The 24,419-nt window shown below is 42.1% G+C and overlaps 1 protein-coding gene across 6 annotated transcripts; it reads right to left on the bottom strand.

The window, feature by feature from the left end:
- Positions 1-5,456: 5,456 nt before the first annotated feature.
- Positions 5,457-24,020, bottom strand: RAD51C (RAD51 paralog C). 6 transcript variants are annotated; one of them, XM_075440329.1, is made up of 9 exons: positions 23,889-24,020; positions 22,558-22,816; positions 22,132-22,298; positions 21,179-21,312; positions 18,287-18,418; positions 15,908-15,974; positions 12,004-12,064; positions 9,355-9,415; positions 5,457-5,728 (listed from the first exon to the last, which is right to left on the bottom strand). In XM_075440329.1, exons 1-9 carry the CDS (start codon positions 24,004-24,006, stop codon positions 5,627-5,629), a joined length of 1,101 nt encoding a protein of 366 aa, XP_075296444.1. In that variant the 5' UTR covers positions 24,007-24,020; the 3' UTR covers positions 5,457-5,626. The 6 variants fall into 6 exon arrangements, with proteins under 6 accessions (XP_075296444.1, XP_075296446.1, XP_075296443.1 ...); XM_075440331.1 differs by lacking the exon at positions 12,004-12,064; XM_075440328.1 differs by lacking the exon at positions 5,457-5,728 and having other exon boundaries at positions 5,735-9,415.
- Between the last annotated feature and the right edge of the window lie 399 nt (positions 24,021-24,419).

Genomic DNA, 24,419 nt, shown 5'->3' with positions numbered 1-24,419 from the left:
ACAGGGCATTAGTCCATGCCTATTTAGTCAGATTTAGAAATCTGTTGCAGAGAAGTATGTGGAAGAAAGAACTAATGAAAAGCCAGGCCCTTCAACATGACTAGACAGGTTTGGAACACTGTCAAAGCAGACATAGCACAACATACCTTGTTTCCCGTTAACAAAGGCAAAGGCAAAATTTGTTACATCATAAAACCTTTGACTGACTGATTGAAGTGTGCCTGTAGATTAGCACCCATAGGATTGCCTCAGCAAAACACAGCTGACCACATAACACTCAGTAATGCGGTCTGGGTGTTGTCAAATGGTGAGATCATCCTGCAGGCAGGAGCATGCCAGGGTCCAATATCTTCTTGTTAAGGTTGATCCACTTCAGCCATCACTCGTTCTTCATTATCATAATTTCCTTTTACTGCTAAATGGACATGAGGGCTTGCTGGCAGTGTTACTGTGCCAGGCCCTTCCTCTGTACTTTTCCATTTTTGCAAAGCATTTTGTCTGAGGCTGAAGTCCCACAGCACCATAACGTGTGAATAAAGCACTGCTGGAATTCCCAAGCCTGAAGCTCACCTTTGCTCAGAGGAGGCAATACAAAATGGTGTACCACTTAAATCCCATTTATGCTCTGTCCTAGGAGTCTAACGGTGTGTGCGTATTCTGCCCTTTTCGGGTGGAGGGTGACGTTCATCCTAAAATGAGAGCAAAGTTCAAGCCACGCTTGTTAAGGCAGGTGCCTAGTGGGATTTAAAAAATTATATTGGTTCTTCCACAGGCTTACTTTAAATGACTTGTTCATCATCTTACTGTAGATTAGACTCCTGATTCTCTGATATCCTGCTCCAGTCACAAGCCCTTGAATTTTACAGTCACCTACTTAGAAATGTCTCTTAAAAAACCCAAAAAACAACACCTTAAAAAAAATCAGCCATTTACGTGAGTACTGGAAACCAGCCACTGTTGTGTCCAGACTCTGGCCATTATTATTGTAATATATGCGCTGGAAGAGTACAAATAAAATAGAATCGTAGGATTCCCAGACTTTAAAGTACATATGCAGCTCATGCTAACTTCTTTGAACAGTCTCAAATTCTATGTTTTAGTTACAGAAATTTGTGTTAATTATTAAAAATAATGAATAAGTGATTTTTAAAGAGATAGTCATGTGATGCATTCCTTAACATTTACAGTCAAATGTGTAGTAAGTTTATATAGTAAAAAAAGGTGTTACAAATAACGTTGGAATCTCATATTGACATGCTATACTTTATATGCATAAATTTCATCCTAAGGAGACAATTTGTTCTTTAGTCCAAAACATTTTATTTTAGCAACATGTATAATACAAAAAGAATCACTAAGTAAGTGTAGTTGTAGCTGTGTTGCTAAAATTGCAGTTGTTCGCACTAAATAAATTAGAGTATTTGAAGTATACACATCATAAATTTAAAACTCCAAAATAATGCAAGCAAGTATTCAAACACCCTGTTTGGAGGCTTTGAGAAAAACATTCACATCCAATTAGAACCATTTACTGAAGTCTGTAGGGTTTCCTTTTTACCTTCCTGTACACATTGCTAGATATTTTATATTTTAAACATTCCCTTTGCTCATTGTTTGAAACAGAAATGTGATTTTTTTTTTAATATCCTGATGCTTCTCTGGCTCCATTTAAATCGATGGCAAGTAATTCTTGTAAAAAAATGAACAGTATTGGCTATAATTCTTGAAGAGTGACTTAGTAAAACACATAGTTTTCTATGCATCCTTTCAGCATATAAGCTAACATTTTTACTGCTTGTATAGTGATTGAACTGTTGCTTTTAATACCATTTATTATTTCTGTAGATATAGTTAAAACTGTAGAGCTTAGACTCTCTAATAAATAGATAGTGCATATTGTACGAGTATTTCTTGCTTGTAGGAAGCAAGACAGTAGCTTACAATTTAACATTTGCGCATTTGTGGGTGAAATTCAGTACTGGGAAGGGGGCCAGTTCCCGGTGATTTCATTCTTCAGTATAGAACATTAATGCAGAAATCTTGCACTAGTCAAGGGAAGCCAACTCTCCTGACCCTAATCATCCAAAATGACTCCATGGCTAGAAGCCACAAGCTGTTGAGTTCGCAGCCTGGGGAGCCAGCGATAGGGGAAGCCTGGGAGCAGGTAGCAGCTGGCACTGGTTCCTCGAGTCGACGGGAGGTCTGGTGCAGAGGACAACTGGGCAGGCTGCTCGGCGGCCCTAAGACACTGCCAGCTCTGGCAGCCAGTGCTTCCCATTCCCCTACAGCCGGGCTCCTGTGTGCAAACCCTTCGTAGGGCCATTGTGCTTGAACTGGTTGGGAATCACACAGTAACTTCCCTGGTTCTCACCCTGTAAAAAGAAATATTATTTCCCTTATGGACTCTGTTGCAATATTTGTGTTACTGCAATATAAGTGCTCTATTTATTCAGTTTCCCTCAAGGTAGTCTGTCTTAGGACAAGAAAGCATCAAACCATACTTCAAAACTTAATCAAGTATATTTCATATAGAATTAGCATGTGTTAAAACAGTGTAACACAGCTTAAAGTGCCTTTCTAAAGAATTATGAGCCCGAGTGCAGTAAAGACAATCTCTTCTGAGAAACTGGAACATAATGACTTGTCCCTCCAACTTACGTATCTTCTTTTGTTCAGAAAAAGGCAGGCAGTAAGGATTTCACCTTTGTTGTTAATCCATGAAATGCCTTAGAATAAATCTGATTCTAAGCTTAGTCCCCCCAAAATAACTGAGGGAACTGTAACTGCAATTCAACAGAAAAATAGATGTTATATTTTAAATGGTTTTTTTTCTCAACATTGTATTCAACATTCAGGTTAGCAGCTGAGTCTCCTTCCACATTAGTCAACCCGTTTGAATTCAATGCGAGACTGATTGCATAACTTGAACCTTGGCTACACCTTCTTACGTTCAGCTAAGCTATTTCTTCTCTGTGTTTTCTTAAATTTATTCTAGTTGGACGCTAGTTGATTTCTTGGTGTTTCATAATGGAAAAGGTGCAGAACACATAAAATCAGGAAGAAAAAATTGTTGTTTTCCCTGTCCAAACTAGAGTTTCAGAGCAGGATTCTGGCTTGAGAAGAAGTACACTGTGACCACAATGTTTTCCTGTTGCCAAGCCCTGTGGTAGACACTGTATTCTTGTTGTGGTGATGAAGTAGGTGCCTACACCACAAGTAAATGTCATCACTACAAAATGGAATAATTCTAAACTCGGCATGATAGTTAAAGCTTTTTCAGAAAACTGGGACTTAAGCAGCAAATCAGATGACCTATTTTATTTTTGATTCAGTGCCGTGACGTTGGCTAGTTAGAATCTCACTTTTTGTGCAGTCATAAAATTCTCTTGTGCCACTCACTATTGTGCACCGATGCTGTGAAATGCAAGAGAATTCCAGGCACACATAAGAAAATATCAACTTGCCATGGAAGATTTATTGGTGAGACAACGGTCAAATTCTTCTTTATATGCAATTCTAAGCCTGGAACAGCTTCCTTGTCTCCAGCAGATGAGAACGAAATCTGGCTCATTTAATCTAATTTTGTCTCCGCCAACAGAACCTTCTCTCTAGTTCTGGTCTGCAGAGCTGATTTTATAATAGCTTCAATATGAAAAAAAAATTTAAAAATCTCACCACAGAGAGCCTCCAATGCTTCCTTTGGACATTTTTTATCTCCCACTGTTAACCAGTAACTATGCAATTTTTTTTTATTTTGATAATGATGCCTGGAATACTGGAAAATCTAACATTTACTCAGACAAAACGATTTATCTTGGTATAACAGGATCAGCATCTCAGCTGGGGCTTCTGGATGCTACTCTACTACAAACACATTAAAAAAACACAGTCAGCTGAAATTAATAGTATATTGGAGACATGTCCTTAGTCTCCTCACACGTGGAAAAATGTGTTGAGGATATTAAATCAGAACACAATAAATTGAGAGAAATGGATTTTTCCATAAATACCAAGCACATTAGATAGCAGCTATCACTAGTAACCAGCAGCGCTTCCTAAAATATTGCTACAACATTCTTAACGGATGGTTTTCCTTGTGGCTACGTAGGCATGTGTACTGTGCTAGCTCCCCCCTCCTCTTGCGCTGCAGTACGTAGGAAGCTATTATTCCCAAATGGAGCGTTTCCTTGCTGACATCACATGCGGTAGGATCCTTTTGTTTGCCTGTGTCTCCTGCATTTAAATGTTTGTCTGAGTCACAAATCCCGCTGCCTTTCTTCCTATGTCATGCTTGTTTGAGAGCTTCTCCCTGAGTCACGGTTTTTAAATTTTGACACAGTCCAGTTTGCTGCATGGCAATTGAGTACTTCTCCTTTTAATATTGTATTATGTAATGTATATCTAAATACTATAATGATCCAAAATTCACGGCCACTTTTTTTGCAGCTTTTTGAATAGAGGGATTTTGTGACTCAGATTCAGGACTGAATTTTGTTTCAAGGCAAAGTCAGTTTAGCGTTACTAAATTAAGAATTAGAGATAGTGACTCCCACAACTTGAATTCTCCTTTTAGCCTGCTGGCTGAGTTTCCTCAGCTATAACATTATCAAGCATTATGCCAGAAAGGGGTCATATGTGTGCATGTGTACAAACACTTCTCGTAATTAAAGTAATTACTAGTTTGCACTACAGTACCTTTCTTCTCCTTTAATAATCTTATTGATTTGTTTTCTCTTAATAAAAAGAGGACAAATCCCTGCTGTATTTTCAGTGTACATTCATGCTTTCATTTGGCTTAGATTCTGGAGCTGCTAATATATTGCTGGTGTCCAAGAAGCCTGGGTTTCCACTTCATTTAAGCCACGAACAAAACAGATCTCGATCACAGAATCTTCATTCTGAATGCTGTGGTAAAAGGAGAACATGGAAGCTAAGGGCTATGCAGCAGTTTGGTTCAACCTTGTGTGATGGTAAAATACTCTTAGTTACTAAGATAGGAACATAAAATTACCATGGTGGATTAAGTCTTTTGTCCTTCAGATCTAGTCTTTCATCTCTCTTGTTACCACTATAAGATAAATGAGAAGTTCAACACAGTGCTTTGATTGTCCTTGATCAAGGACTTTGCACCAGGTAAAGGCTAATGCCCCGATCTGGCACAGCATTTAGGCATGTATTCATCTGAAAGCATCCATCAGCAGCTCCACTGCCTTCTGCCCTGGTCTGAGGCACGTGAGCAGATTGCTGCATGAAACCTTGCTAAAATTCAGACACACACAAAAACAGATGAGTGATCAAGACCTCTGTCATGAAATGCATTGTACTACATGCTTGCATTTCATTGTTTTTTTACCCAGAATTAAAGTAGTTGTATTCTCCACCCCACCTCCAAAAAAAGCTGAAGTCTCTTGTTATAGAAAACATAGATTTTTATTACAAAAGTAAAATTATGCCATACACAAAGGAATTTCCTGCGAAAAATTTACACATTGCAGTCTCAATGTTAAAATAATGTCTGGAGCAGGAAGTTAAGTTAGAGTCTCTCGGGCTACCTTTGGTTCCATGGTCACTATGCAACTGTTCTCACGTAGCACACGTTTTTTAACATTCAACTTTTGAACTGCTATTACTTTTCCTCTTCTCTCCGCGGCCGTTTGCGAGGGTTCATTTCAGTACCTTCAGCATTTTGAGTGACAGCTGGAGGCTGCACATCTCGGAAGCCATGAGACTGTAGGATATAAGCAAAATCATGCGATGACACTTCTATGGATATAAAGCATGAGTAACTAGTTCCCAGAAGATCAGAATAAGGTATGATGCTGTCATTTATTTTAGATGAGTGGTCACAGAACGTTTATAGACCAGGCTAAGCTCAGAACTGCAAGCTTTTCAACACACGTGCCAATTAATAACTGTGTCTCCTCATTTTATTTTTTAAAGATATTTTCACCAACCAGGCTATCATTTTCATTTTACCACTAATAACCCCTATAGCTATAAACAGTCCTTCTCTGTAAATTAACTTCTGTTGCCTATTTAAATAAATTAAAACCCAAATCCTTCAGCCTTTATTCAAGCTCCCACAGAAGCAAGGCGACAACTGGACTAATTGTCTCAGTCATTTTCAGAAACAAAACCGTGAATGTCTAAAACCTAGGATATTTTTTGGCTCCTGTATCTACCTAATGAACTGAAAACATCCACGAGACATTGTAAGAGAACAGCACATCTGAATCAGTCTCAAGACTGCAAAGACCATCCCAGCATAGTAATTTATGGGACACAATGGGATGAGAACCTTTAACTGCCTAAACCTAAATGTAGAAGTGAAAACTAGATGCTGCTACTCAGGAGAGAGCTTAAAGTGATCTACTTGGCCTAGTACCATTCGTGTTTTCTGTTACCGCAGCTCACAATGATTTTAAAAGATTTTAAAATATGAAAGATCTGGAAAATCAGTTAGTTAAGCACGTCATCAATGCAGATGGAGATACTGAGATGTTATGTGAAGCCTGCAACTGTCTGTCTTCCCATCTCCAGACAAATACTAGGCAGGGAGCACTGCTGACAGCTCAGTGAGGACTCCCACTGCAGTGCAGACTTACAGAGGAAAAGGGGGTAATCAGAAAAAGAAATTGCTTTGGGGATCCTAAATGCTCATGTAGAGACAATGGGGGGATGAGAGCATTTCAGGAAAGCTGACATCTTAGGCTGGTGCAGTGTGAAAAAGCAGGCAGAATTACTATCAGACATGTGACTTTTCTAAAATGCCAGTGTGTCCCACACCAAGATCAATCCAAAACAAAACAAAACCCAATCAACACATTTTGCTTAAGTCTCCCATCCTTGTATTTCTATTTCTAAATGCCTCACCTCATGCAGCCTGCTGTTCTTAAAGGAACAAACTGCAAGAGGTGCCACGAGGGCAGAATTTGTGCAGTCCCTCTGCTATTATAAGCAACTGAAGTGTTATCCTAAATAGCGTAACAGGGAATCTTCAAGTTTAGTGTTTCACTGCTGCTTGCATCTAATCTCTGCCATTTCCCTTAGGCACAAAGGTGGATCTGTAGCCAAGAATCCACTTAATCCAGCATGCTAGACTCCCAGCGCAAGCATTCCAATGGTTATAAAGGCCAGAACACGATAAAGTAGGCTGCTTAGTATGGATGTTTTGCATTTAGTTAAAGGCATGTACCTTCTGGGCGTAGCCCCTCGAAAATACAGGAATTTTGTATGTATTTGTAAAGCTTGTTAGTGGTTTTTAGATGGAGAGATTGTAGCTAACAGAACCAAGGCTTAAAAAGGCTCACTGGACCTGCAAAGCTCAGATAGCCTACAGTATTTTGAGTTGTTCTCTTAACATCTTCTGGCATCTACAGACTGCATCAAGACTGACAAAGGTAGATGGCTTTACTATTTGAATGGTGTTCTCATTGCTAGTCTGGCAGACCCTCCACAGTTCAGGGAAATACTGGCAATTCCTACCCAGAATATAGGTCCTGGTTCTCTTATGTTTCATGACCAAATAATCAGGTCACATTACCTGGGAAATTCAGGTGAATCAGATTATCTACTTGCTCCCTTGTACATAAATCGATTTGCCTTTCTATACTCTGCATTTAAGAATGAATCCTTATCAGCCTGTGAAAGAAACTGTATTTTGTTTGATAGGTGTTCCACAGCTTCCAGTACGCTGGAAAGGACGCAGCTGAAAAAGAACTAGAGCGCGATCACTAAGTTATACACTTCTCCATCAGCTTACAGGCATTGAACACTCAGTTTGTTAATGGTACCAAAGCATCTAATTTGCATGAGCCTAAACATCTTTGAGGATCTAGGCTTGAGGAATTTATTATTTTAATTATCTTTTTTTGTATGCTGGTTATACATAGATGTGCTAGATCAGATTTGGAAACAGTGAATATGTATTTACATCTTCCACTTTAACTACAGAGATGAGAATGAGAAATGGTAACAGCAGACTGTTACCGTCAGACCTGAATTTCATGAAAGAAACAGGGATAATACACTTTTTACTTACAGAAACCGTCTGCTGAAGCAGCTCAACAGGATTAAGGGAAAAAACACAGGGATAATCTTAAATTTGAACTAATCTTTGATCAGGATACAGTCTTGACTGCATTTCAAGATTGTGTGCATTCACACAGAAGAAGAGAGCATATCTGGTTTATAATGCATATAAAACTGAAAGGAAAAGGCCATTAAACTGACTAAGATAAAATCCATCTGTCTGTCAGCTGTAGAGAAAGGGCTGCGCACTCATATCACATAATCCAAACAACCTTGGGATGTAGTCCCACTTACCCTTCCAGTTTTTACAGAACTAAGAAAATACATATATATTTGCAGTATTTCTTCTGTCCAGGTGAATACATTCAAGAGTGAAAAAAAATTCCGATTTCTGTTCAATAGTTTGAAGATTTCATCTTATGGCAGCATTAAAATCTGCAGGAAATGCTATGGCAACGTGTTTCCATGAGGACACATAGCAAACAGTTATGGCATGTACCTATGTATCTGACATTTGAAGATACAGGAGTCGAGTGGTGGGGTTATTTTAAACCTAAATACAGATTAGACAGGATATATTCTCATTAATATGTATCTAAGCACTCCACAAAAGAAAATAATCACGGGATTTAACTCGGGATGAATACAGACTCCAGCCATAAGCTGGAAGCTCCTCATACGATAGTGACAGAAGAGAAAAATCTGTATATATTGGCTGGTCATAGGGTCAGCGGTAGGAGGGAGCTATGAAAGAGATAAATACAACCTAGGTTATATCAGGCAATGCACTTCAAGCAGAGATGTGGAAATATGTATGGCACAAAGCACTGGCGAGACCTCTGGAATACCACGTATCATTCTGGTCACCCTTGTCCTAAAAAGATAACCTCAACTGGAACAGATGCAGAGAAGAACCTGCTTGACAAGGGAGAAAACAGCTTGGCTTGTTCAAGTCTCCAAAATGAAGGCTCAGAGAATGCGTGATTGTTCTCTGTAATTGCACTTAGGCCAAAAGTTAACGTCAAGGGCAGATAAAATAAGCAGTACTAGCACAGGAACAGATGGGGACAGGCTGCCTGTAAATTTGATCTGGAAATCAAAATGTTTTAATTCTAAGAGGACTAACACGTGGGGTCATTTTTCTAAAAAGAGGTGCAAAATATTCACAAACCTGGAGACACACCAGTATTACCAGTTACCTTCAAAAGGCAACTGAAGGGCAACACTAAGAAAGCAAACATCATTCTCAGATTCGTCTGTGTGTCCTTCACAGCTAAAAATTTGCTCCCATCTCTGTATCTCCATCACAAAAGAAATACTAACTGTAATGCAATATGGTATGGTCGACTCCTTCTGACTCGGTGACTTGTACAACGTTGCCAACCTGGTTAAACAAAAAACCAGATAATTATGATTAGTGAGTACAATAATACAAATTCCAAGTAACTGAATGTCCAGACCCAAGTTTTCCCACAATCATGGGGTAGGTGGCCAGTGGAATTCTTATGTATGTGTTTTCATATAGGTCATTTAAACTGTGGATGCCAAATTCACATCCTCACATGACCTGTCAGCTCAAATACAATGTAGACCTACTAAAAAGAGTGAATGATTAATTAGCCTTGTTTCATCATAGTATTTGATCACATTTTTAGATATTCATTATGAATTAATTCCAAATTCCACTTTCTTAAAATCCAAACAAAAAAAGGTTTTGAGTACAACTCTTTCTTCCTCCATTAAGCAATCATTTGCTCATTGACCTCTCAACATTGGGAGACGCCCTCAAGAATTCAAACAATTCTAGGGAGGTTTTTTCTAGAGATTTCACAAGCCTGTCAATATAACCTAGTGGACGGAGAATGAGAATAAGACGTTCTATTTCTAAGCCTGATCTTGTCACTGACGTACAGAATAACCTTGAGAAAATCGTTCCTCTTGTATTTCTCCTCTAACACTTCCTTGATTTTGTGCATTTAGACTCTAAGCAATGCGTCTTGATTCGTGCTTATACAGCACCTAGCCCAATAGATGCTTGCATAATACAGGTAGAAAATTGCAAAGCAGCTCAAAAGCAAGGAATTTTTCAACCAGGGCTGCTAGTCTGCACCATGCCCACCTCCCCCAAACTTACACTTATGTAAAGCCAATACAGGAAGTGTTCTGCTCTCTATCAAGACACCCTGCCAAAGATCCCGTTAATTATTTTGGGTTTTTTTTTTCCTCCCTGAGGTGGCATTCTATTAGAGAGCGCGTAATTACAGCCTGAAGAACACTGCCACTTCATATTAGCTACACAGGGAATTCCTCAGAACATGTAAGTGGTGGGTTCTACTTTACAAAATAGCCGAAATCTGAAGCTGCAGAAGCCATGCTTTTACAAGCGCTCAGCTGGAGCTCTGCTGCGTGCCTCTGACTCAACAGGATCTTTCCTCACAGCAATGAGAACCCTTGTAATTAAGCTCTAACATTTTCAGTAGCAGAGAGAAAGAAAGAGACAGATTATCATATTTGGCCAACACACAATTAAAAAAACCACAAAGGCAGATCAGTTCTCAGATGGTCATCTCTGGGCCTCAATAACCTAATATAAAACCAAGAACAAAACCACGATAGATCATCAGGTATAGGCAGTTCATGTAAAAATACAACAGAATCTAGCTATTTCTGCTTTTTACAGATAGGCAGTTGTAATCAGAATTGCTATGCTTCTGCAGGTCCTGCACCATATAAGCTGAAGCTTTAGAACAGTAAATAAAACATGTTTGTCTGTCTTTGGCTTGCTTTCTGGAACGTGCATCTACAGCCTTCCTAGCTGTGCTGCAGAAGAAAAAAGCTCTTTACTTTTGATATATAAAATTAACTTTTGTTCATTCTGAAATCGTTATGTTGACGCAACTTCTGTCTTATAAAGGCTGTTAACTAATCAGTGATGTTAATTTAATTCCAAATTAAACAGCCTGCTGTAATCATTCCGCATTGCCTTCAAACTTAGAATTTAAAAAACAAAACTCCACAAGAAAGCATCAGTGCATTTATCTTTCAAGTTTAACAAGCAAAACTATGCACAACAACATTCCAGCAGCATTTTTGTTCGCTGTTTGCAGAAGATTAGGGAATTGAAGCAAGGCTTCTTAATCTCAAGTTGCTGCATTGTGCTACTATATACAAGACAAATTTAACTGACCAGGAAAGAGAAGTGAGCTTGCAACATAGCGATGAGCAGAAAAAAGAACCAGGAAACAGAAAAAATCTCACTGCAACAGACAGAACTTCATCCTGTTTTTAGAAGGGTCATCTTCATTCCTTTGGGCTTCTAAAATCACCCTCCATGAGTCAGCTCTGCATGGGGAGCAAACGCAGCTCCCTTTCTGCCTCGCTGCAGGGCACTGTAACTTGGTATCTGCACAGCTGTCCGGTTCTGCAGAACCATCCTGCCGCATTCAAAAGTGGAAAGGTCCAACAGCTGCCACCGAGGCTCTGGGGTCAGCAGGCCTACGATCTGTCCTCCTCAGAATCACTATCTAGGTGGAAAGCCTTCTGGGGCATCTTTGGCTTTGTACTGACTGGAGCCTAAGACTGAAGCAAAGAAATTCTACTCTACTCCCTGCTTACAAAATGGAGACAGGGAAAAAAAAAAAATTCCACTTAGCCACCAGACCCTAAATTCTTGTGTCTGAGCAACCACCATTAGGATGTTATATTTTGATGAGACATGGCATCTTGCCAGAAAGAAGGTACAGCACTGCAGCAAGCTGACCGTGGTGAGGAGGAGGAGCATGACGGTCCACACTGTCTTAGGCTGAACTAGAAAGCTCTTCTTGAGCCTCAGTAGCCCAGGACACGGCACACCAAGGCCAGGAGTCAAATTCAAATTCCTGCTTGGCCACCAGAGCCAGTCTGAGAAAGATTCTCAAATGCCACACTTGTCGATATTACTCTTATACCTTACTGGCCTACATTTTCACTTACCTCTGACTGTTGTCCCAGTGAAAGATTAAACGGACAGTAGCAGCATGTCCCCAGCTTTCTCCTGGGTGACACAAAATGACAGGCCATTTTATTTATCTCCTATAAAAGCAGCATCATCAGTAAACCGAACTGAAATTAGACCAGCCTTCCAAAAAAACCCCATGATTAAAACATATATAGCTTCCTTGCAGTAATGAATCACATCTTTTTCATACGTGCAAGGATTTCACAACTAGTTTATCAAATATACTGAGACAATTAATAATCTCTATACTCACAGTACAGTGTTTTATAGAAAGCTTGATGCAATACTTCCATAATTGTAGGAAGATTTTATATGTACCTAATAAAGGACAGGTACTAGACAAATCTTGAAAACAGAGGCAGCATGAAGAAAAGATTTTTCTAATTACTACTGAAGAAGTCTAGCGAGTATGTCTAAATCCTACTTCAAAATTGTGATATTCTGTCTCTCAGGCATAATTATGAGCAAACATCACTCCCTTTGGGATACAAGCTTTGGGAGAAAGTCAATGATTATTAACGTATTAAGGGCCCCCGAAGCAGTCTTCTGCTTCTGACAGCAAAATGCAAAAGAACACAACCAAAAGCAAGGGGCAGGGAGGCGTGGTGGAAAAAGAGGAGGAAGTTTGGATTGCTATCCTACTGCAGGGGAAACAGTCCTACTGTTTCAGTTCACACCTGACCGCAAGCTCTGTCAATTAATAGACAGTTTTATCAGGTGTTTTCCTCTGTTTATCCCAGGAGACAGTCAGTAGTCCAAAGATGGATTGCATTTTAAAACAGTTTATGATTAGGTGCTGCAAGCCTCTCCTATTCCCCTGCAGAGCCCTGTAATGTCTGAATGACTTACTGGTCTCCATCATGGCACCAGTCCCACATGCCCCATGTGCTCTGGTATTCATTGTACAACGGAGAAGAAAAAAAAATGATTCAACTGTAATGAAGACTTAGACCTTCTAGGCACCCTGCCAGACCTTGCTCCACTATATCTAAGTTGAGATTAAAAATTTTGGCTATCAGGTAGAGTTTCGAGTCAAGAGATCAAAACATATTTTACAATGGGTACAAATTCCACACCAGAACGTTTCCAACTGTATTCAACATGAGAGAAAAATGCTACCGTAAAATGAGATATTTCTGAGTTAAACTGGCTCTAGATTAATATTTGACCTCCTTTCTAAATATATCCAGTAGAAATGTCTAGGAACACCCAGCTTAGCTATCACTAGTGGCAAAGAAAGCTGTCCCCTTCATAAAGCTCTTGACTTAATACCTTCCAGCATCTGTGCCTGATTTTTTTTTCATAATTAAGAACTTCTCTTCTGCTAGGAAGCTGAATAAGAGTTTAGAGATTAACGCTATTGTGAAATCTTAGAAAAGGCTGTTTCTAAGGTTCATCAGTCGATTGGGGAAAAAACTTATTTAGGGGAGGCAATAGGATTGATTTTACTTGGGGTCTTGCTGCTGACCCCTTCCTCGATAGTTCCTCTGGCTACAACCAGCCATGGAGGAGCAGGAGGTTCTTTAGACTATACGATGAGACTGTTGAAACAGCATCCTGTCAGAGTGGATTGTAAAAACCACCTTGTAATCCACCCGCTCAATACTTGCACCAGGTCTACGGAATAAATTCACACGTTTGTACCACTCTGAAATGCTCAGCTTGAGATACCGCTGTTTAGCATGAGGGGAATATCTCTTAGCTTAAGTATTTTACCAACTGGTACAAAGTTTCATTTTTACAAGAGTTCACACTACTCAGTTTAACAATACTATGTGGTTACGCACACATTCTGGTGAGAGTCACAATCCGTTTACGGTCAACATGAGGTTATGTCAAATGAAATGTTTGTAAAAGGAAATACGCGCAAGAATGCATGGTATCTCTTAATTATAACCTACTATGAATGTCTTCACATTCTTTACTATCCCTACAACTCAATAAACACAACAGCTCTCAAACAGCACTGGCTACTGAAAAAAGACAGAATCTATTAGCTTTAATTGAGTTTGTAGCCAGAAAGGCTGCCAAAAATAATACATCAGAGAGCAAGAGGCAAGAATGACAAAAAGGGTCAGATACTGGAAGCTGGGTCTGTATCTGCACGCACAGCTCAGAATTCCACATTCTTCACATTCTTGAAGGAGATGGTCTGTATTTGTTCATTTTATCTTATATCTGTGTCAAATGGTTCAATGCCTGCACAGACACTGAGAACATCTTTGCCTTTGTACTGTCCTCTTCTTCTCCCTCCCCTCCAGAACAAGGGAATCTTTACTTAAGTTCACAGAAACTGAAGCTGTGGACAGAGAATTTGTGCCCTTTAAGTGCATTATAAAGTAATACAAAGTTACAACCTGAAATAAGAGTTAAACGCTGACCTTTTTCTTAATTTGTCAAAATCTCTACTTCTGAAGAACTGTTCTATTTTCCCCTGTGGCCGCAGCAGAAGAGTCTATATGAGGTACTTTGCTCATTACAGGGCAAAATGGAGCAGCCTGTAAAAACCACTTAAACTCACTATGGGCAGGCTGTAGTTGAGGATCCCACACAGAACTTCCCTCTGCATCATAACTGTAGACAGCAATGGGTAGAGAGTTCCAGCTATGCAGCAAATCTGAAATGCCTTTGCAAATAATTAATGGAACGCCTTCAAGCGTAGTGGCAAAATAAACAATTTAAACTGTTTTGGAGAGGCAGTGAACGATTCTCAGGGAATTTAGGACATTGCAGCGTAGTCTGAGGTATGCAACCGTTCAGCTCTGTTCTTCTGTTAGTGCTTTAACCTGTTCATTACCACAGTCCTGCTAGAGGTTTAATGCCCCCAGGTCCATCCCTACATTTTTTGCATGATCATTCACTAGCCAATTTCAGTTTAAATCACTTGATTTATCAGAGGTTTACTTATTATTTGAATATCTCAAGATTGCCTGGCCCACTTTTGGCAGAAATGGATTGGGAGACAATCACACAAACAGCTCAGCCAGCATCTAGGCTGCGGCAGTGACCTCCAGCTGGGGTAGTGGCCTCCTTAGCTGACACAGCTGCAGCTGGAGCAGAGGTAACTCCACGGCCTAAGATCCTCAGGGGAAGGCTGCAATACATTAGCTGCACATCTAAAAACCTAGTTACTCAGAGAGTTCTTAGTACCTAGTGCTTCCCCATAAAGGGCGATTTAGTCATCTTAAGGAATGTTGATAGATTTAATAACAAGTTTAGTATTAAAAATTTTGGTTTAAAAAGGGAAAAAAAAAATCCAGCAACACTCTCAGTCTGCAGTTTCTGCAATCTGAAAATGCCATGACTTTGAAAAACATTTGTAATCTCCTTTCAAAAATCTAACCAGGATTCTAATCTGCACACCGTGTTTTAAGTTTAGAATAAAATTTCATAGTTGCTAACTCTAATCACAAGACTTACATAGATCATAGAATGGTTTGGGTTGGAAGGGACCTTAAAGATCATCTCGTTCCACCACCCCGCCATGGGCAGGGACTCCTTCCACCAGCCCAGGTCGCTCAAAGCCCCTCCAACCCAGCCTTGAACACTGGCAGGGAGGGGGCAGCCACAGCTTCTCTGGGCATCCCGGGCCAGGGGCTCACCACCCTCAGAGTAAAGAATTTCCTTCTTGTATCTAATCTAAATCTCCCCTCTTTCAGTTTAAAGCCATTACACCCTTGTCCTATCGATAGATAGATAAGCCTCACTGTAGAGTTCCACACCAGCAGTTCCAGATGCATCTAATATTTTCACCACGGATTCTGCTACACTGCAGAAATTCAGCAAACAATTTCATTTTCTTTGCACACGATGCCAGCAGAAAGGAAGTAGTATTTTTGAAGATTAACTCAGTTTTCAACTCACAAGCTAAACACCTACCTAAAGCAGGTACCAATGTGGACTGGCTTTGTCCAATCCTTGTTGTCATTTGGTTTGTCAGAACTACCTGAAAGGGAAAAAAGAAGCAAACAAGAAAAATCTCCAGAAAAGCAGCATACTGGTGGAAGTGAAGAGAGGGATTTTTCAAAAAGCTTTTACCAATACAGTAGTTACTCAGGCAAAACTTTTGCCAACCGTAATGAAGCTTCTGTGTTAACAAGAAGAAACTGTAGAGGTGCCTCATCTTTTCTTAATAGCCAAAACAAAATAAGAGAACCGTGCAAAATGTATTTTCAGTTTGCATAGAAGGCAGATCTCTTTCATTCGAGACTTTAAAGAAAACTACATTTCTCCCTTCCCAAGGGATGCAAACTCTACACAACTTGTATATTCCATCATATTTGCACTAAATACTGTTCAGATCTGTATTTAGATGCATATGACTTATACTAGCCCTCTATAAAGAGACAGATTTCAGTCACTGTGGCATAAGTGAACTTGCTGGTGCTGCTCAAAACATGCATAAGCCTAGTGATTAACAGAATTTCTGCACCTTGTAGTCTAAAAATGCGCAAGTGGGTACAATACAAAGCAGAATGAAAGTGAACAGACAGAGCGGGGGAGTGTTTTCGCAGCACGAATCACTCGTAGGAGGTTCACAGACAGTCTAGGTTAGATCCCTGGTAGAAGTGGGGGTGGTGAGACAGAAAAGAGCCAGGAATATTAATTGCAAAGTTCATTAAAAATGAAAAATAAAAAATAAAAAAAAATTGTACCTATCTTAAACCCTAGGCGTTTTCATTGTTTGACATGCTTGCATGATTCTTGCTTGAACAGTTAGAAAAGTGTGCTCGAGCAAGCAATTCCACTGAGCACACGGGGCGCACACCAAAACATTTACATAGCTGAAAGCCCCAACACATATTGCATATTTTAGAGAAGTAACTCATCATATATGGGTGGTAACAGCCCCAGACAGGCTCCCCACCTCACTGCTGGAGACAGGCTGGTCTGGGCATCCTAGCACAACCCACCGAGTTCAGCTTTAGAAACTAAAGGAACTTACTTCGTACGATATTAGAGCATTCAGACTGCCCAGCTTTGCTGCCCAACAAGCAATCTCTGGCACGCAAGCTCAATTTAGACTGCTCGCAAGCCACGTGGAACTAAATCAGAAACTAACAAGAGGGCCACTCTGAGCTAAATCATTTCTGAGGCTCTGTGACTGATGACTTCTTTAGTAAGTGTTTATTTGGCAAGCGTTTGTACCAAGCTGCTTGCTTGTTCAGTAGAAACAAGTTATATATGTTTCCCTTGACTGAAGAAAAAAAAGACTGCACAATGACAACTGCTCCTGTTCAAGGTCACCAGGTACCCAATTCATGAGTGAAAGCACTCAGTAAACGCGAGGCTGTGCAAATCAAGCAGTCATGTAACACTCGACTCCCTTGTGCCCACACCAGCGGGAAGAAGCTTCACAATTCACGTCAGGATGACAAGGGTACGCTTTCAGCAGCAAGCCCAATCGCCCAACACAGGCGCAATGTAGAGCTTGCACTTTCCCCTCCTGCAGCTATCAGAGGAAGCACAAGGGGAGGTTTATTTTTAGCAGTTAGGAACAAAAGCCAACTGCGCCAGAGAGTTGCGGGTGACAGGGTTCCAAGTCACCTGGAAACAGTTACAGGCGCAAGCACCATTTTGAGACTGTGTGAGCCCTAATTCCTGAACAATGCTCTTCTGTGCTGTAAAAGATTTGCCAAAACAACTTCTGGAACAGAGGCAGCTTCCCAGTGCCATCTGCTGGCTATGCCGCCGGGGATTTGCTGGCCTCCATATTGGCGTAAATGACATAGAAACAATGCCCAGGAAGGAAGCGAAGGGTTTCCATGGATGCCAGCAGAGCAAGCCGAACTAGCAGATAAAGTGGTTTGCCTCCCTAAGAACAGTTCCTCTGCTAAGACGGTGGTTTATTTTTAAATGAAGAGTGGAAAGCTACATTGGAACTGCTGAATCCTCTGATGTATTTTAACGTGTGCGCTTTGTCGGTTAAACTCACCAAAGGCGCATTCCTTGCCCAACCAAATCATGATGTGAAACAGCATGACAAATTGATATGCTACCACGTAATTAAGATCCACAGGATGCTTTTAATGCAAAATTTACTTGTTTTGGCATGTCTAAGAATTTTCCACCTAAACAGTTTAGCCTGTGCGATCCATCTATATTTACTAACCAAACTGGCAAACACAAATGCAGAGGACGTTCTTGCCGTTTTATTTTGCTATTTACAGACAATCACAAATCACATTTGCTTATCTCTTTCTAGTGTATTTATTCCAAAGTAGCATCTTTTGTGATTTAAACCTGCTCCAGACTTACCGCTGATTTATGATCATTTGCTATGATGATTAGCTGTTGTGCTAGACCATTCAGAAGTCTTGTTCGAAGCGAGAGGTCCTCAAAGTCATGCCGAAAAGGAAATGCAATTCCATCAACCACCACCAGCCGGACCTAAATGCAGAAGGGAACAGGAAAAACTACCATGACTATCCTACAAATCAATGACAAAAAGTGGTAAGACCTCTTTTTAAGTGCACTGGAATGTTTTATATAAAGGGATGACAATCTTTTATTTCATACTCCGATGTGCATGACAGCGTAACACCTTTTGTCTCTCTATATTGGAGACAATCAGCACTCCCCAAGAGTGCAGGGTGAAGACCCTCAAGCTCCAAACACACTGGTACACTTGCCAAGTGCAGTGTTGCATCATGGATAGATACTAGCTCAGACCATAGCTGCACTAGCTTAAACAAAATGCTGCACTAAGCTCTCCCATTAGTTAACTCGGCACAGAGCTGCCCCTCTGACTGTTTCCAGTTTCAGAGCTTGCTCCCTTACAGCTAGCTGACTTTGCAGCACCTGGTACAGAATACAAAATAACAAAGCTAGACTTAAAACCTTGCAGCAGAGAAGCCGGAGGGGAAAAAAAAATCGTTATATATTGGAATTGTACTTCAATCAACCCTCCAGGAACACTAATTTATTTCACCTTCTGCCTTAAAAAATAAAGCCCCAACCAAAACTAGAATATGTGCTGTCTGCAGTCACTGTTAATATAACTCTTCTGATTCTAAGGCTCGTATCAGTGATCTGTCTTAAAAACATGGATTTTAGCAGATGCTTAAAGACATTCCAGACACTACACAATGGAGCTGAGTATCTATCTTGCCTGGAGATGTTTGCTCTGCTGAATTATTCTTTTTGTAGCAATCATTAGCTGAAGCTAGAGCATAATGCTGCCACTGGCTCATCACCCTCAAGATGCTGTATAAACACTAGTGTGGGATTTTGATTTATTCTAGCTTCGTTTGTTGTAGCTGTTTGGATGACCCAAGTTTGTCTGAAATACGGAAGGGAGACGGACAGCCTTACAGCATCTGCGTGTTCAGATGTCACTCAAATCCTAGGCACTACAAGTTCCTGCATTAATGCACAGGATAACAAACTGGAAACAACACAAGAAAACTGATTTTCTGTATTATAGATTTAACTCATTACTGGGAAGTAGCTTTGTGGCTGGAATGTACAAGCCTGCAGCAAACATCACTCTGTGAAATGGCCCTAGGCCTCCAACTGAAAAAAAAAAATCTTAATTTGACAGAGAAGATTAAATAGCTAGAATTAAAACAAGATATTCCTCTGTTTTGTCATTTTTCCTCCTTCCTGCAAATTCTTTTCTATGAACCTGTATCCTCCTCATCCAGAATTTTTTTTAGTTTAAGAACAATCAGTTTAACAGTACAACCATGACTCACGCTAGAAAGGAATGTATATATAGTTACATAACTTGCCTATCAGATGAATATGTCCAGGTAGGATGCAATTTAGTTTATTTTCTCTCAGTTGTACTTGTTATAAAATAGCAAACAAGTATTCAAAAGTAGGCTATATTGAGAAAGCTTGGCAACACATCCCTTCTCCACGTCAGCTTGCCTCTACTAGATCTTCAAGAATTATGTTTATTATGACAAGAGTATTTTCTAACATAGTCTTTTTCACATCATTGATCTTCCTCATATTATTAACAAGATCTCAGACTAATTCATATTTCCAAATGACACAACTCTACAACTACGTACCTCTCAAAAAACACCCTCAGACCTGGAGGTTTCCTGTGGTCCCATTCCCAGCTCCAGGCCTGCACAGAGGGATCAGACTAATTTTAATGAGAGCTGGGCTGCAATCTGTTAGGTCATTTATAGCCTGTCCAAGGAATCACCAGAAGGTCTCACCGTTCTCCTGCACCCTCCAGTATTTCAGGCTCCAGGCCAAGCTCAGATAATCAGCACAGATGGTACCAGAGAACTGCAGCCCAGTGTAACTGTGCTAATGAAGCCATGTACTTTCCACAAGAGCAAACACAACAGGGCACCGTTAGTACCTGGCAGAGAAAGGGAAATACCAGACTACACTAAGCAAAAGTAAGACTCCCATCTGTGCTTTCAAGAGCATAACAGCTTCCAAAAATGGAAACGATGTGCAAAAGACAACCTAACTAAACAACACTGATTTGTGCTCCGTCAGAATGAGGCACAAGTCATCTTCCTTGAACCCTGTTGGGGAGTGATCTGCTGTGCAGAATCTAGAAATCTGGAAGGGAGGTGGTGAAAATCTGCCTTACAATTGCATTTCACTAAGACACTAGGTACTAGGAAACTTTTTGGCTGCAGTCCACCGAAGACTCAAGCTGCAGGCTCTGGTTGCTTGTAGCAACAGGAGATGTATTGGAAAGTAGAGTCACTTTCTGGATGCCAGGATGCTGCAGGACACTTCTGGTCCTCAGTGATCTTCTAGGACAAAAAAAATGGCACTACGGCTTTGTGATCCCCCTGCATTACGATCACCACACGCACACCTAGCTCAGAGACTCTCTTGTAGAGCAGTTTTGTGATGATTCATAACTCGGTGCTCACAGAAGTGTCACAACATGTGGCAACATAGATCCAGTATCCTCCCCTCAGAGTGGAGATTCAGGATGATGGCAGCAGTGGTAGCAAAAGCAAATTACTCTCAAGAGTCGAGATCGAGATGGGAATGCAAAAGCAAACAAGCAAGCTTTACAGTTGTACTCAGCCAATATACTACTGCCAAGCTGATGAAGTACTAAGGTGTTACTTGTGTTACTCCTATTTTACCGGATTAGTATCCCTGAAAATCTTTACTGTGAAGATGAGTCATACCTTCTGCTACGTCTGCAATAACCCTTACCTTTGAATGCTCTGAAAGAAAGTCTGGGAGGAGGTAGACCTGTGCAAGAAGCTCTATGTAGTCACGGCAACGGAAGTAATATATGTGAGAAAGGACACTTTCAAGAGAGAAAGTCTCCAAAGCTTTTAGATGATCTGAGAACAAATAAATAGATGAGTAAATGAGTCAGAAGTCTGTACTAGCATATTGCTACTTTCATCATTCTACCAAACTATGTCTTCCACATATAGCAACAGCAAAACCCTCAGAAACAGAAACAGTCGAGGTAAAGAGTGTGGGAAACATAACTTCCATCTGGCTTGAAAGTCAAGAAGGTGGTGAGCAGATGCTATCTCAGCATTTGCCCATAAATATAGCAGAGCCTCCAAGGGAGCGCTCCAAATATGAAAAATGTATTTCTGAAAAAATAACTTTTCCAGTAAATCATTTTCAAGCCAGAACACCACCAGAGGACAACAGTCAGTATTAATCACCCATTGTTTAAAGTACAGGCAGTAGCTCATTTAATATGGTGGCCTTTACCTCTATTCAAACAGAAGTTTGCTGCATAAAATGCTCTAAGAGTAACAGAAAACTTGTGTCAGTATCCCCAACACACGACTTACAGAACAAAACTATTCATTAAATGCAACCTGGCTATATTGACCTTATGAAGGAGCAGAATTCCAGCTACAGTTTTACAATATGGGGCTTCAACAGCAACACTGCCATAAGAAATTCTGCTGCTCCTCATGCAGAAAAATAATTACTCTTAAAGCAGATCAGCTCAATCTGCAGCATGGCTCCACACACTGACGCAGTTCGGGGTATGATGCAGGTGGAGATGAAAGGCTGGCAGCGAGAACTCCTTATGCCAGCGCTGCTGCTGAAACCCTCAAAGTGCAGAACTGCAGCCTACGAGACACTCGTTTCACTCAGATCCTAGCCCATTAGGCAGAGACTTAGCAACGTACCTTCTTCCTGATGAGCTTCAGCAATGAGCTGGCAGTGCTGCACACAGGCAGCTGCGATGTCCACTACTCTGTCTACCATAAAACTTCCTTCCGTATCAATGAACACGGCTTCTCCAGCTACGCCCCCAAAGCATTCGGGGATCTGCACGTCTACTGCCAGCTGCATACTGCCAGGGGAAACAGAAGAAAAGGTAAATATTCACATCACAAAGCTCTCCCCTCCAAACTCACTCCTAAAGTGACATTTCTGCTGAGCAATACACAGAACAGGAAGCAGTACAGCCATTGTCATGATGAGATTTATAATGCTGTAGAAGAATCAGAGACTGCAGTCATGACAACAAGAAAAATAAACTCGCTTCATAGTCAAATTAAACAAAGAAAACTGATTCACAGTTGCACAAAAGTAATCTATAAATAAAATACCATAGCTGTGTTTTCCCAGCACCAGGTGCTCCACAGATCTCGGTGATTTTTGTTAGCTGCACACCACCTCCCAGAATATTGTCTAGGGCTGAACAGAAGGTGATGATGAAGCCCTGGGCTTGCTCCTCCTCCAGAAGTTCGAGTGCCGTGCACTTCCTGGTGGTGCCTGAGCCCCCAGCAGCCCTCGCTGCGTCCCCGTGACACTCCTGCCTCACAACCTCCAACGCTGCCAGTGCCTCTTCTTTGGAGATTCCAATCTCTAGAAGAGTCAAAACCATGAAAAGCTACTTTATTTTATAAACAGTAATTTATTTAAAGTATGAAGAGGTAATTCAACTTGTTTGACAGAACCTGATCATTCTGCAGTGTAGCATAAAAATATAAATCCTTTTAGTACAACGACACACACAGCTTGCCAACATCTCCGGAACCGATGAGGTGATTTTCAAAAGAACTCAGAGCAACGATGCCCTGCGTTCAGAATTCAGGTGACAGTAAGCCATCTGCAAATAGAAAAATCAGAACTGCTGCTCACAGACGCGCGTGGGACCTGACGGAGCAATTCCCCTTTCTGCACGGAACGCGCCATCGCGTTCACTTCATCCGAAGCAAGTAAGGTGCTGTGGCAGAAGTCCGGCTGCAGACTGGTCAGTGACAGCGGCAGATCGCGCTCTGAATTCTCAGGGTTATTCCAGGGCTGAGCACCTTACGCATTATTTTAAGATCTGAAACGCAGACTAACAGCGACGAGGCACCTGCATATAGCTGTGTGTCTGTCCCTACACACCCCCGGCTGTCAGCATCGGGCTACTTCACTTTGCTCCTCAAGGCAAAACTATTACTGTGTACAATCACGGGTAACAAATCTACTAATGGTCAAAATCACGACGCGCTTCTTACAATGGCTGCGCAAACCTTATTTGAGCGCCTTGAAAAGGCAACTTTCTGACTTCACAGAAGTGTATTTTGTTCAAAGCCTGTAGGGGTGGGGGAAGCAGAGGAACGAGAAGGACAGAATCCTCTGCTATCCCATTTACTCCGATCGCTCAGTGCAAGAAGGATCTTCGCTCAGAATCGGGGGGGGGGGGGTGTTGTTTGTTGTTTTTCTTCCCGCGCACACGCGAGTCGTTCAATACTTGCTGTGTCCGTCTTCTGCGGGGAGCTGCACCCCAGCACGGCCCCGCTGCCCTACTCCGTGAAACCCAGCTCGCCCCCCGCCCTCGCTAAAGACCCGCTGCCAGGGTTCCGCGGCTGGGAACGGCTGCGCGGGGGGGGGGGGGGCGGGGGGATGGGATGCCCGGCGGGCGGCCTGCGGGTGCGGCGGCCGGTACCTTTGCTCAGCCCGCAGGGGCCGGTCTCTAGCAGCTCCTGCGCCGTCTGGAAGCCGGCGGCGACGAGCCGGGCCCGCAGCGCGGGGGCCAGAGGCAGTCCGCCTACCTCCCGCTGCATCCCGCCGCCGCGCCGCGCCGCGCCCCTCACAGCCCGGGACCGCCCCCCGCCCCGCCCCTCACGGCCCGGGACCGCCCACCCCCCGCCCCTCACGGCCAGGGACCGCCCCCCGCCCCGCCTCTCACGGCCCGGGACCGCCCTTCGCCCCGCCCCTCACGGCCCGAGACCGCCCCTCGCCCCGCCCCTCACAGCCCGGGACCGTCCACCCCCCCGCCCCTCACGGCCAGGGACCGCCCCCCCGCCCCGCCCCTCACGGCCCGGGACCGCCCCGCGCCGAGCTGAGGGCGCGAACCGCCGGCCGCGCATGCGCTGGGAGGTGTCCGCGTGCCGCTGAGGCGGGTGAGGGGGCCGTGTGCGGGAGGGGCGGTTGTGGGTCAGAAGCAGCCGCCGGGCTGCTGGGCCTGAGCAGCCCT

Source organism: Opisthocomus hoazin, chromosome 20 (assembly GCF_030867145.1).
Source record: "Opisthocomus hoazin isolate bOpiHoa1 chromosome 20, bOpiHoa1.hap1, whole genome shotgun sequence".
Classification (NCBI taxonomy): Eukaryota; Metazoa; Chordata; class Aves; order Opisthocomiformes; family Opisthocomidae; genus Opisthocomus; species Opisthocomus hoazin.
Note: the sequence above shows the minus strand (reverse complement) of the source record. Positions and strands in the feature narration are given on the sequence as shown.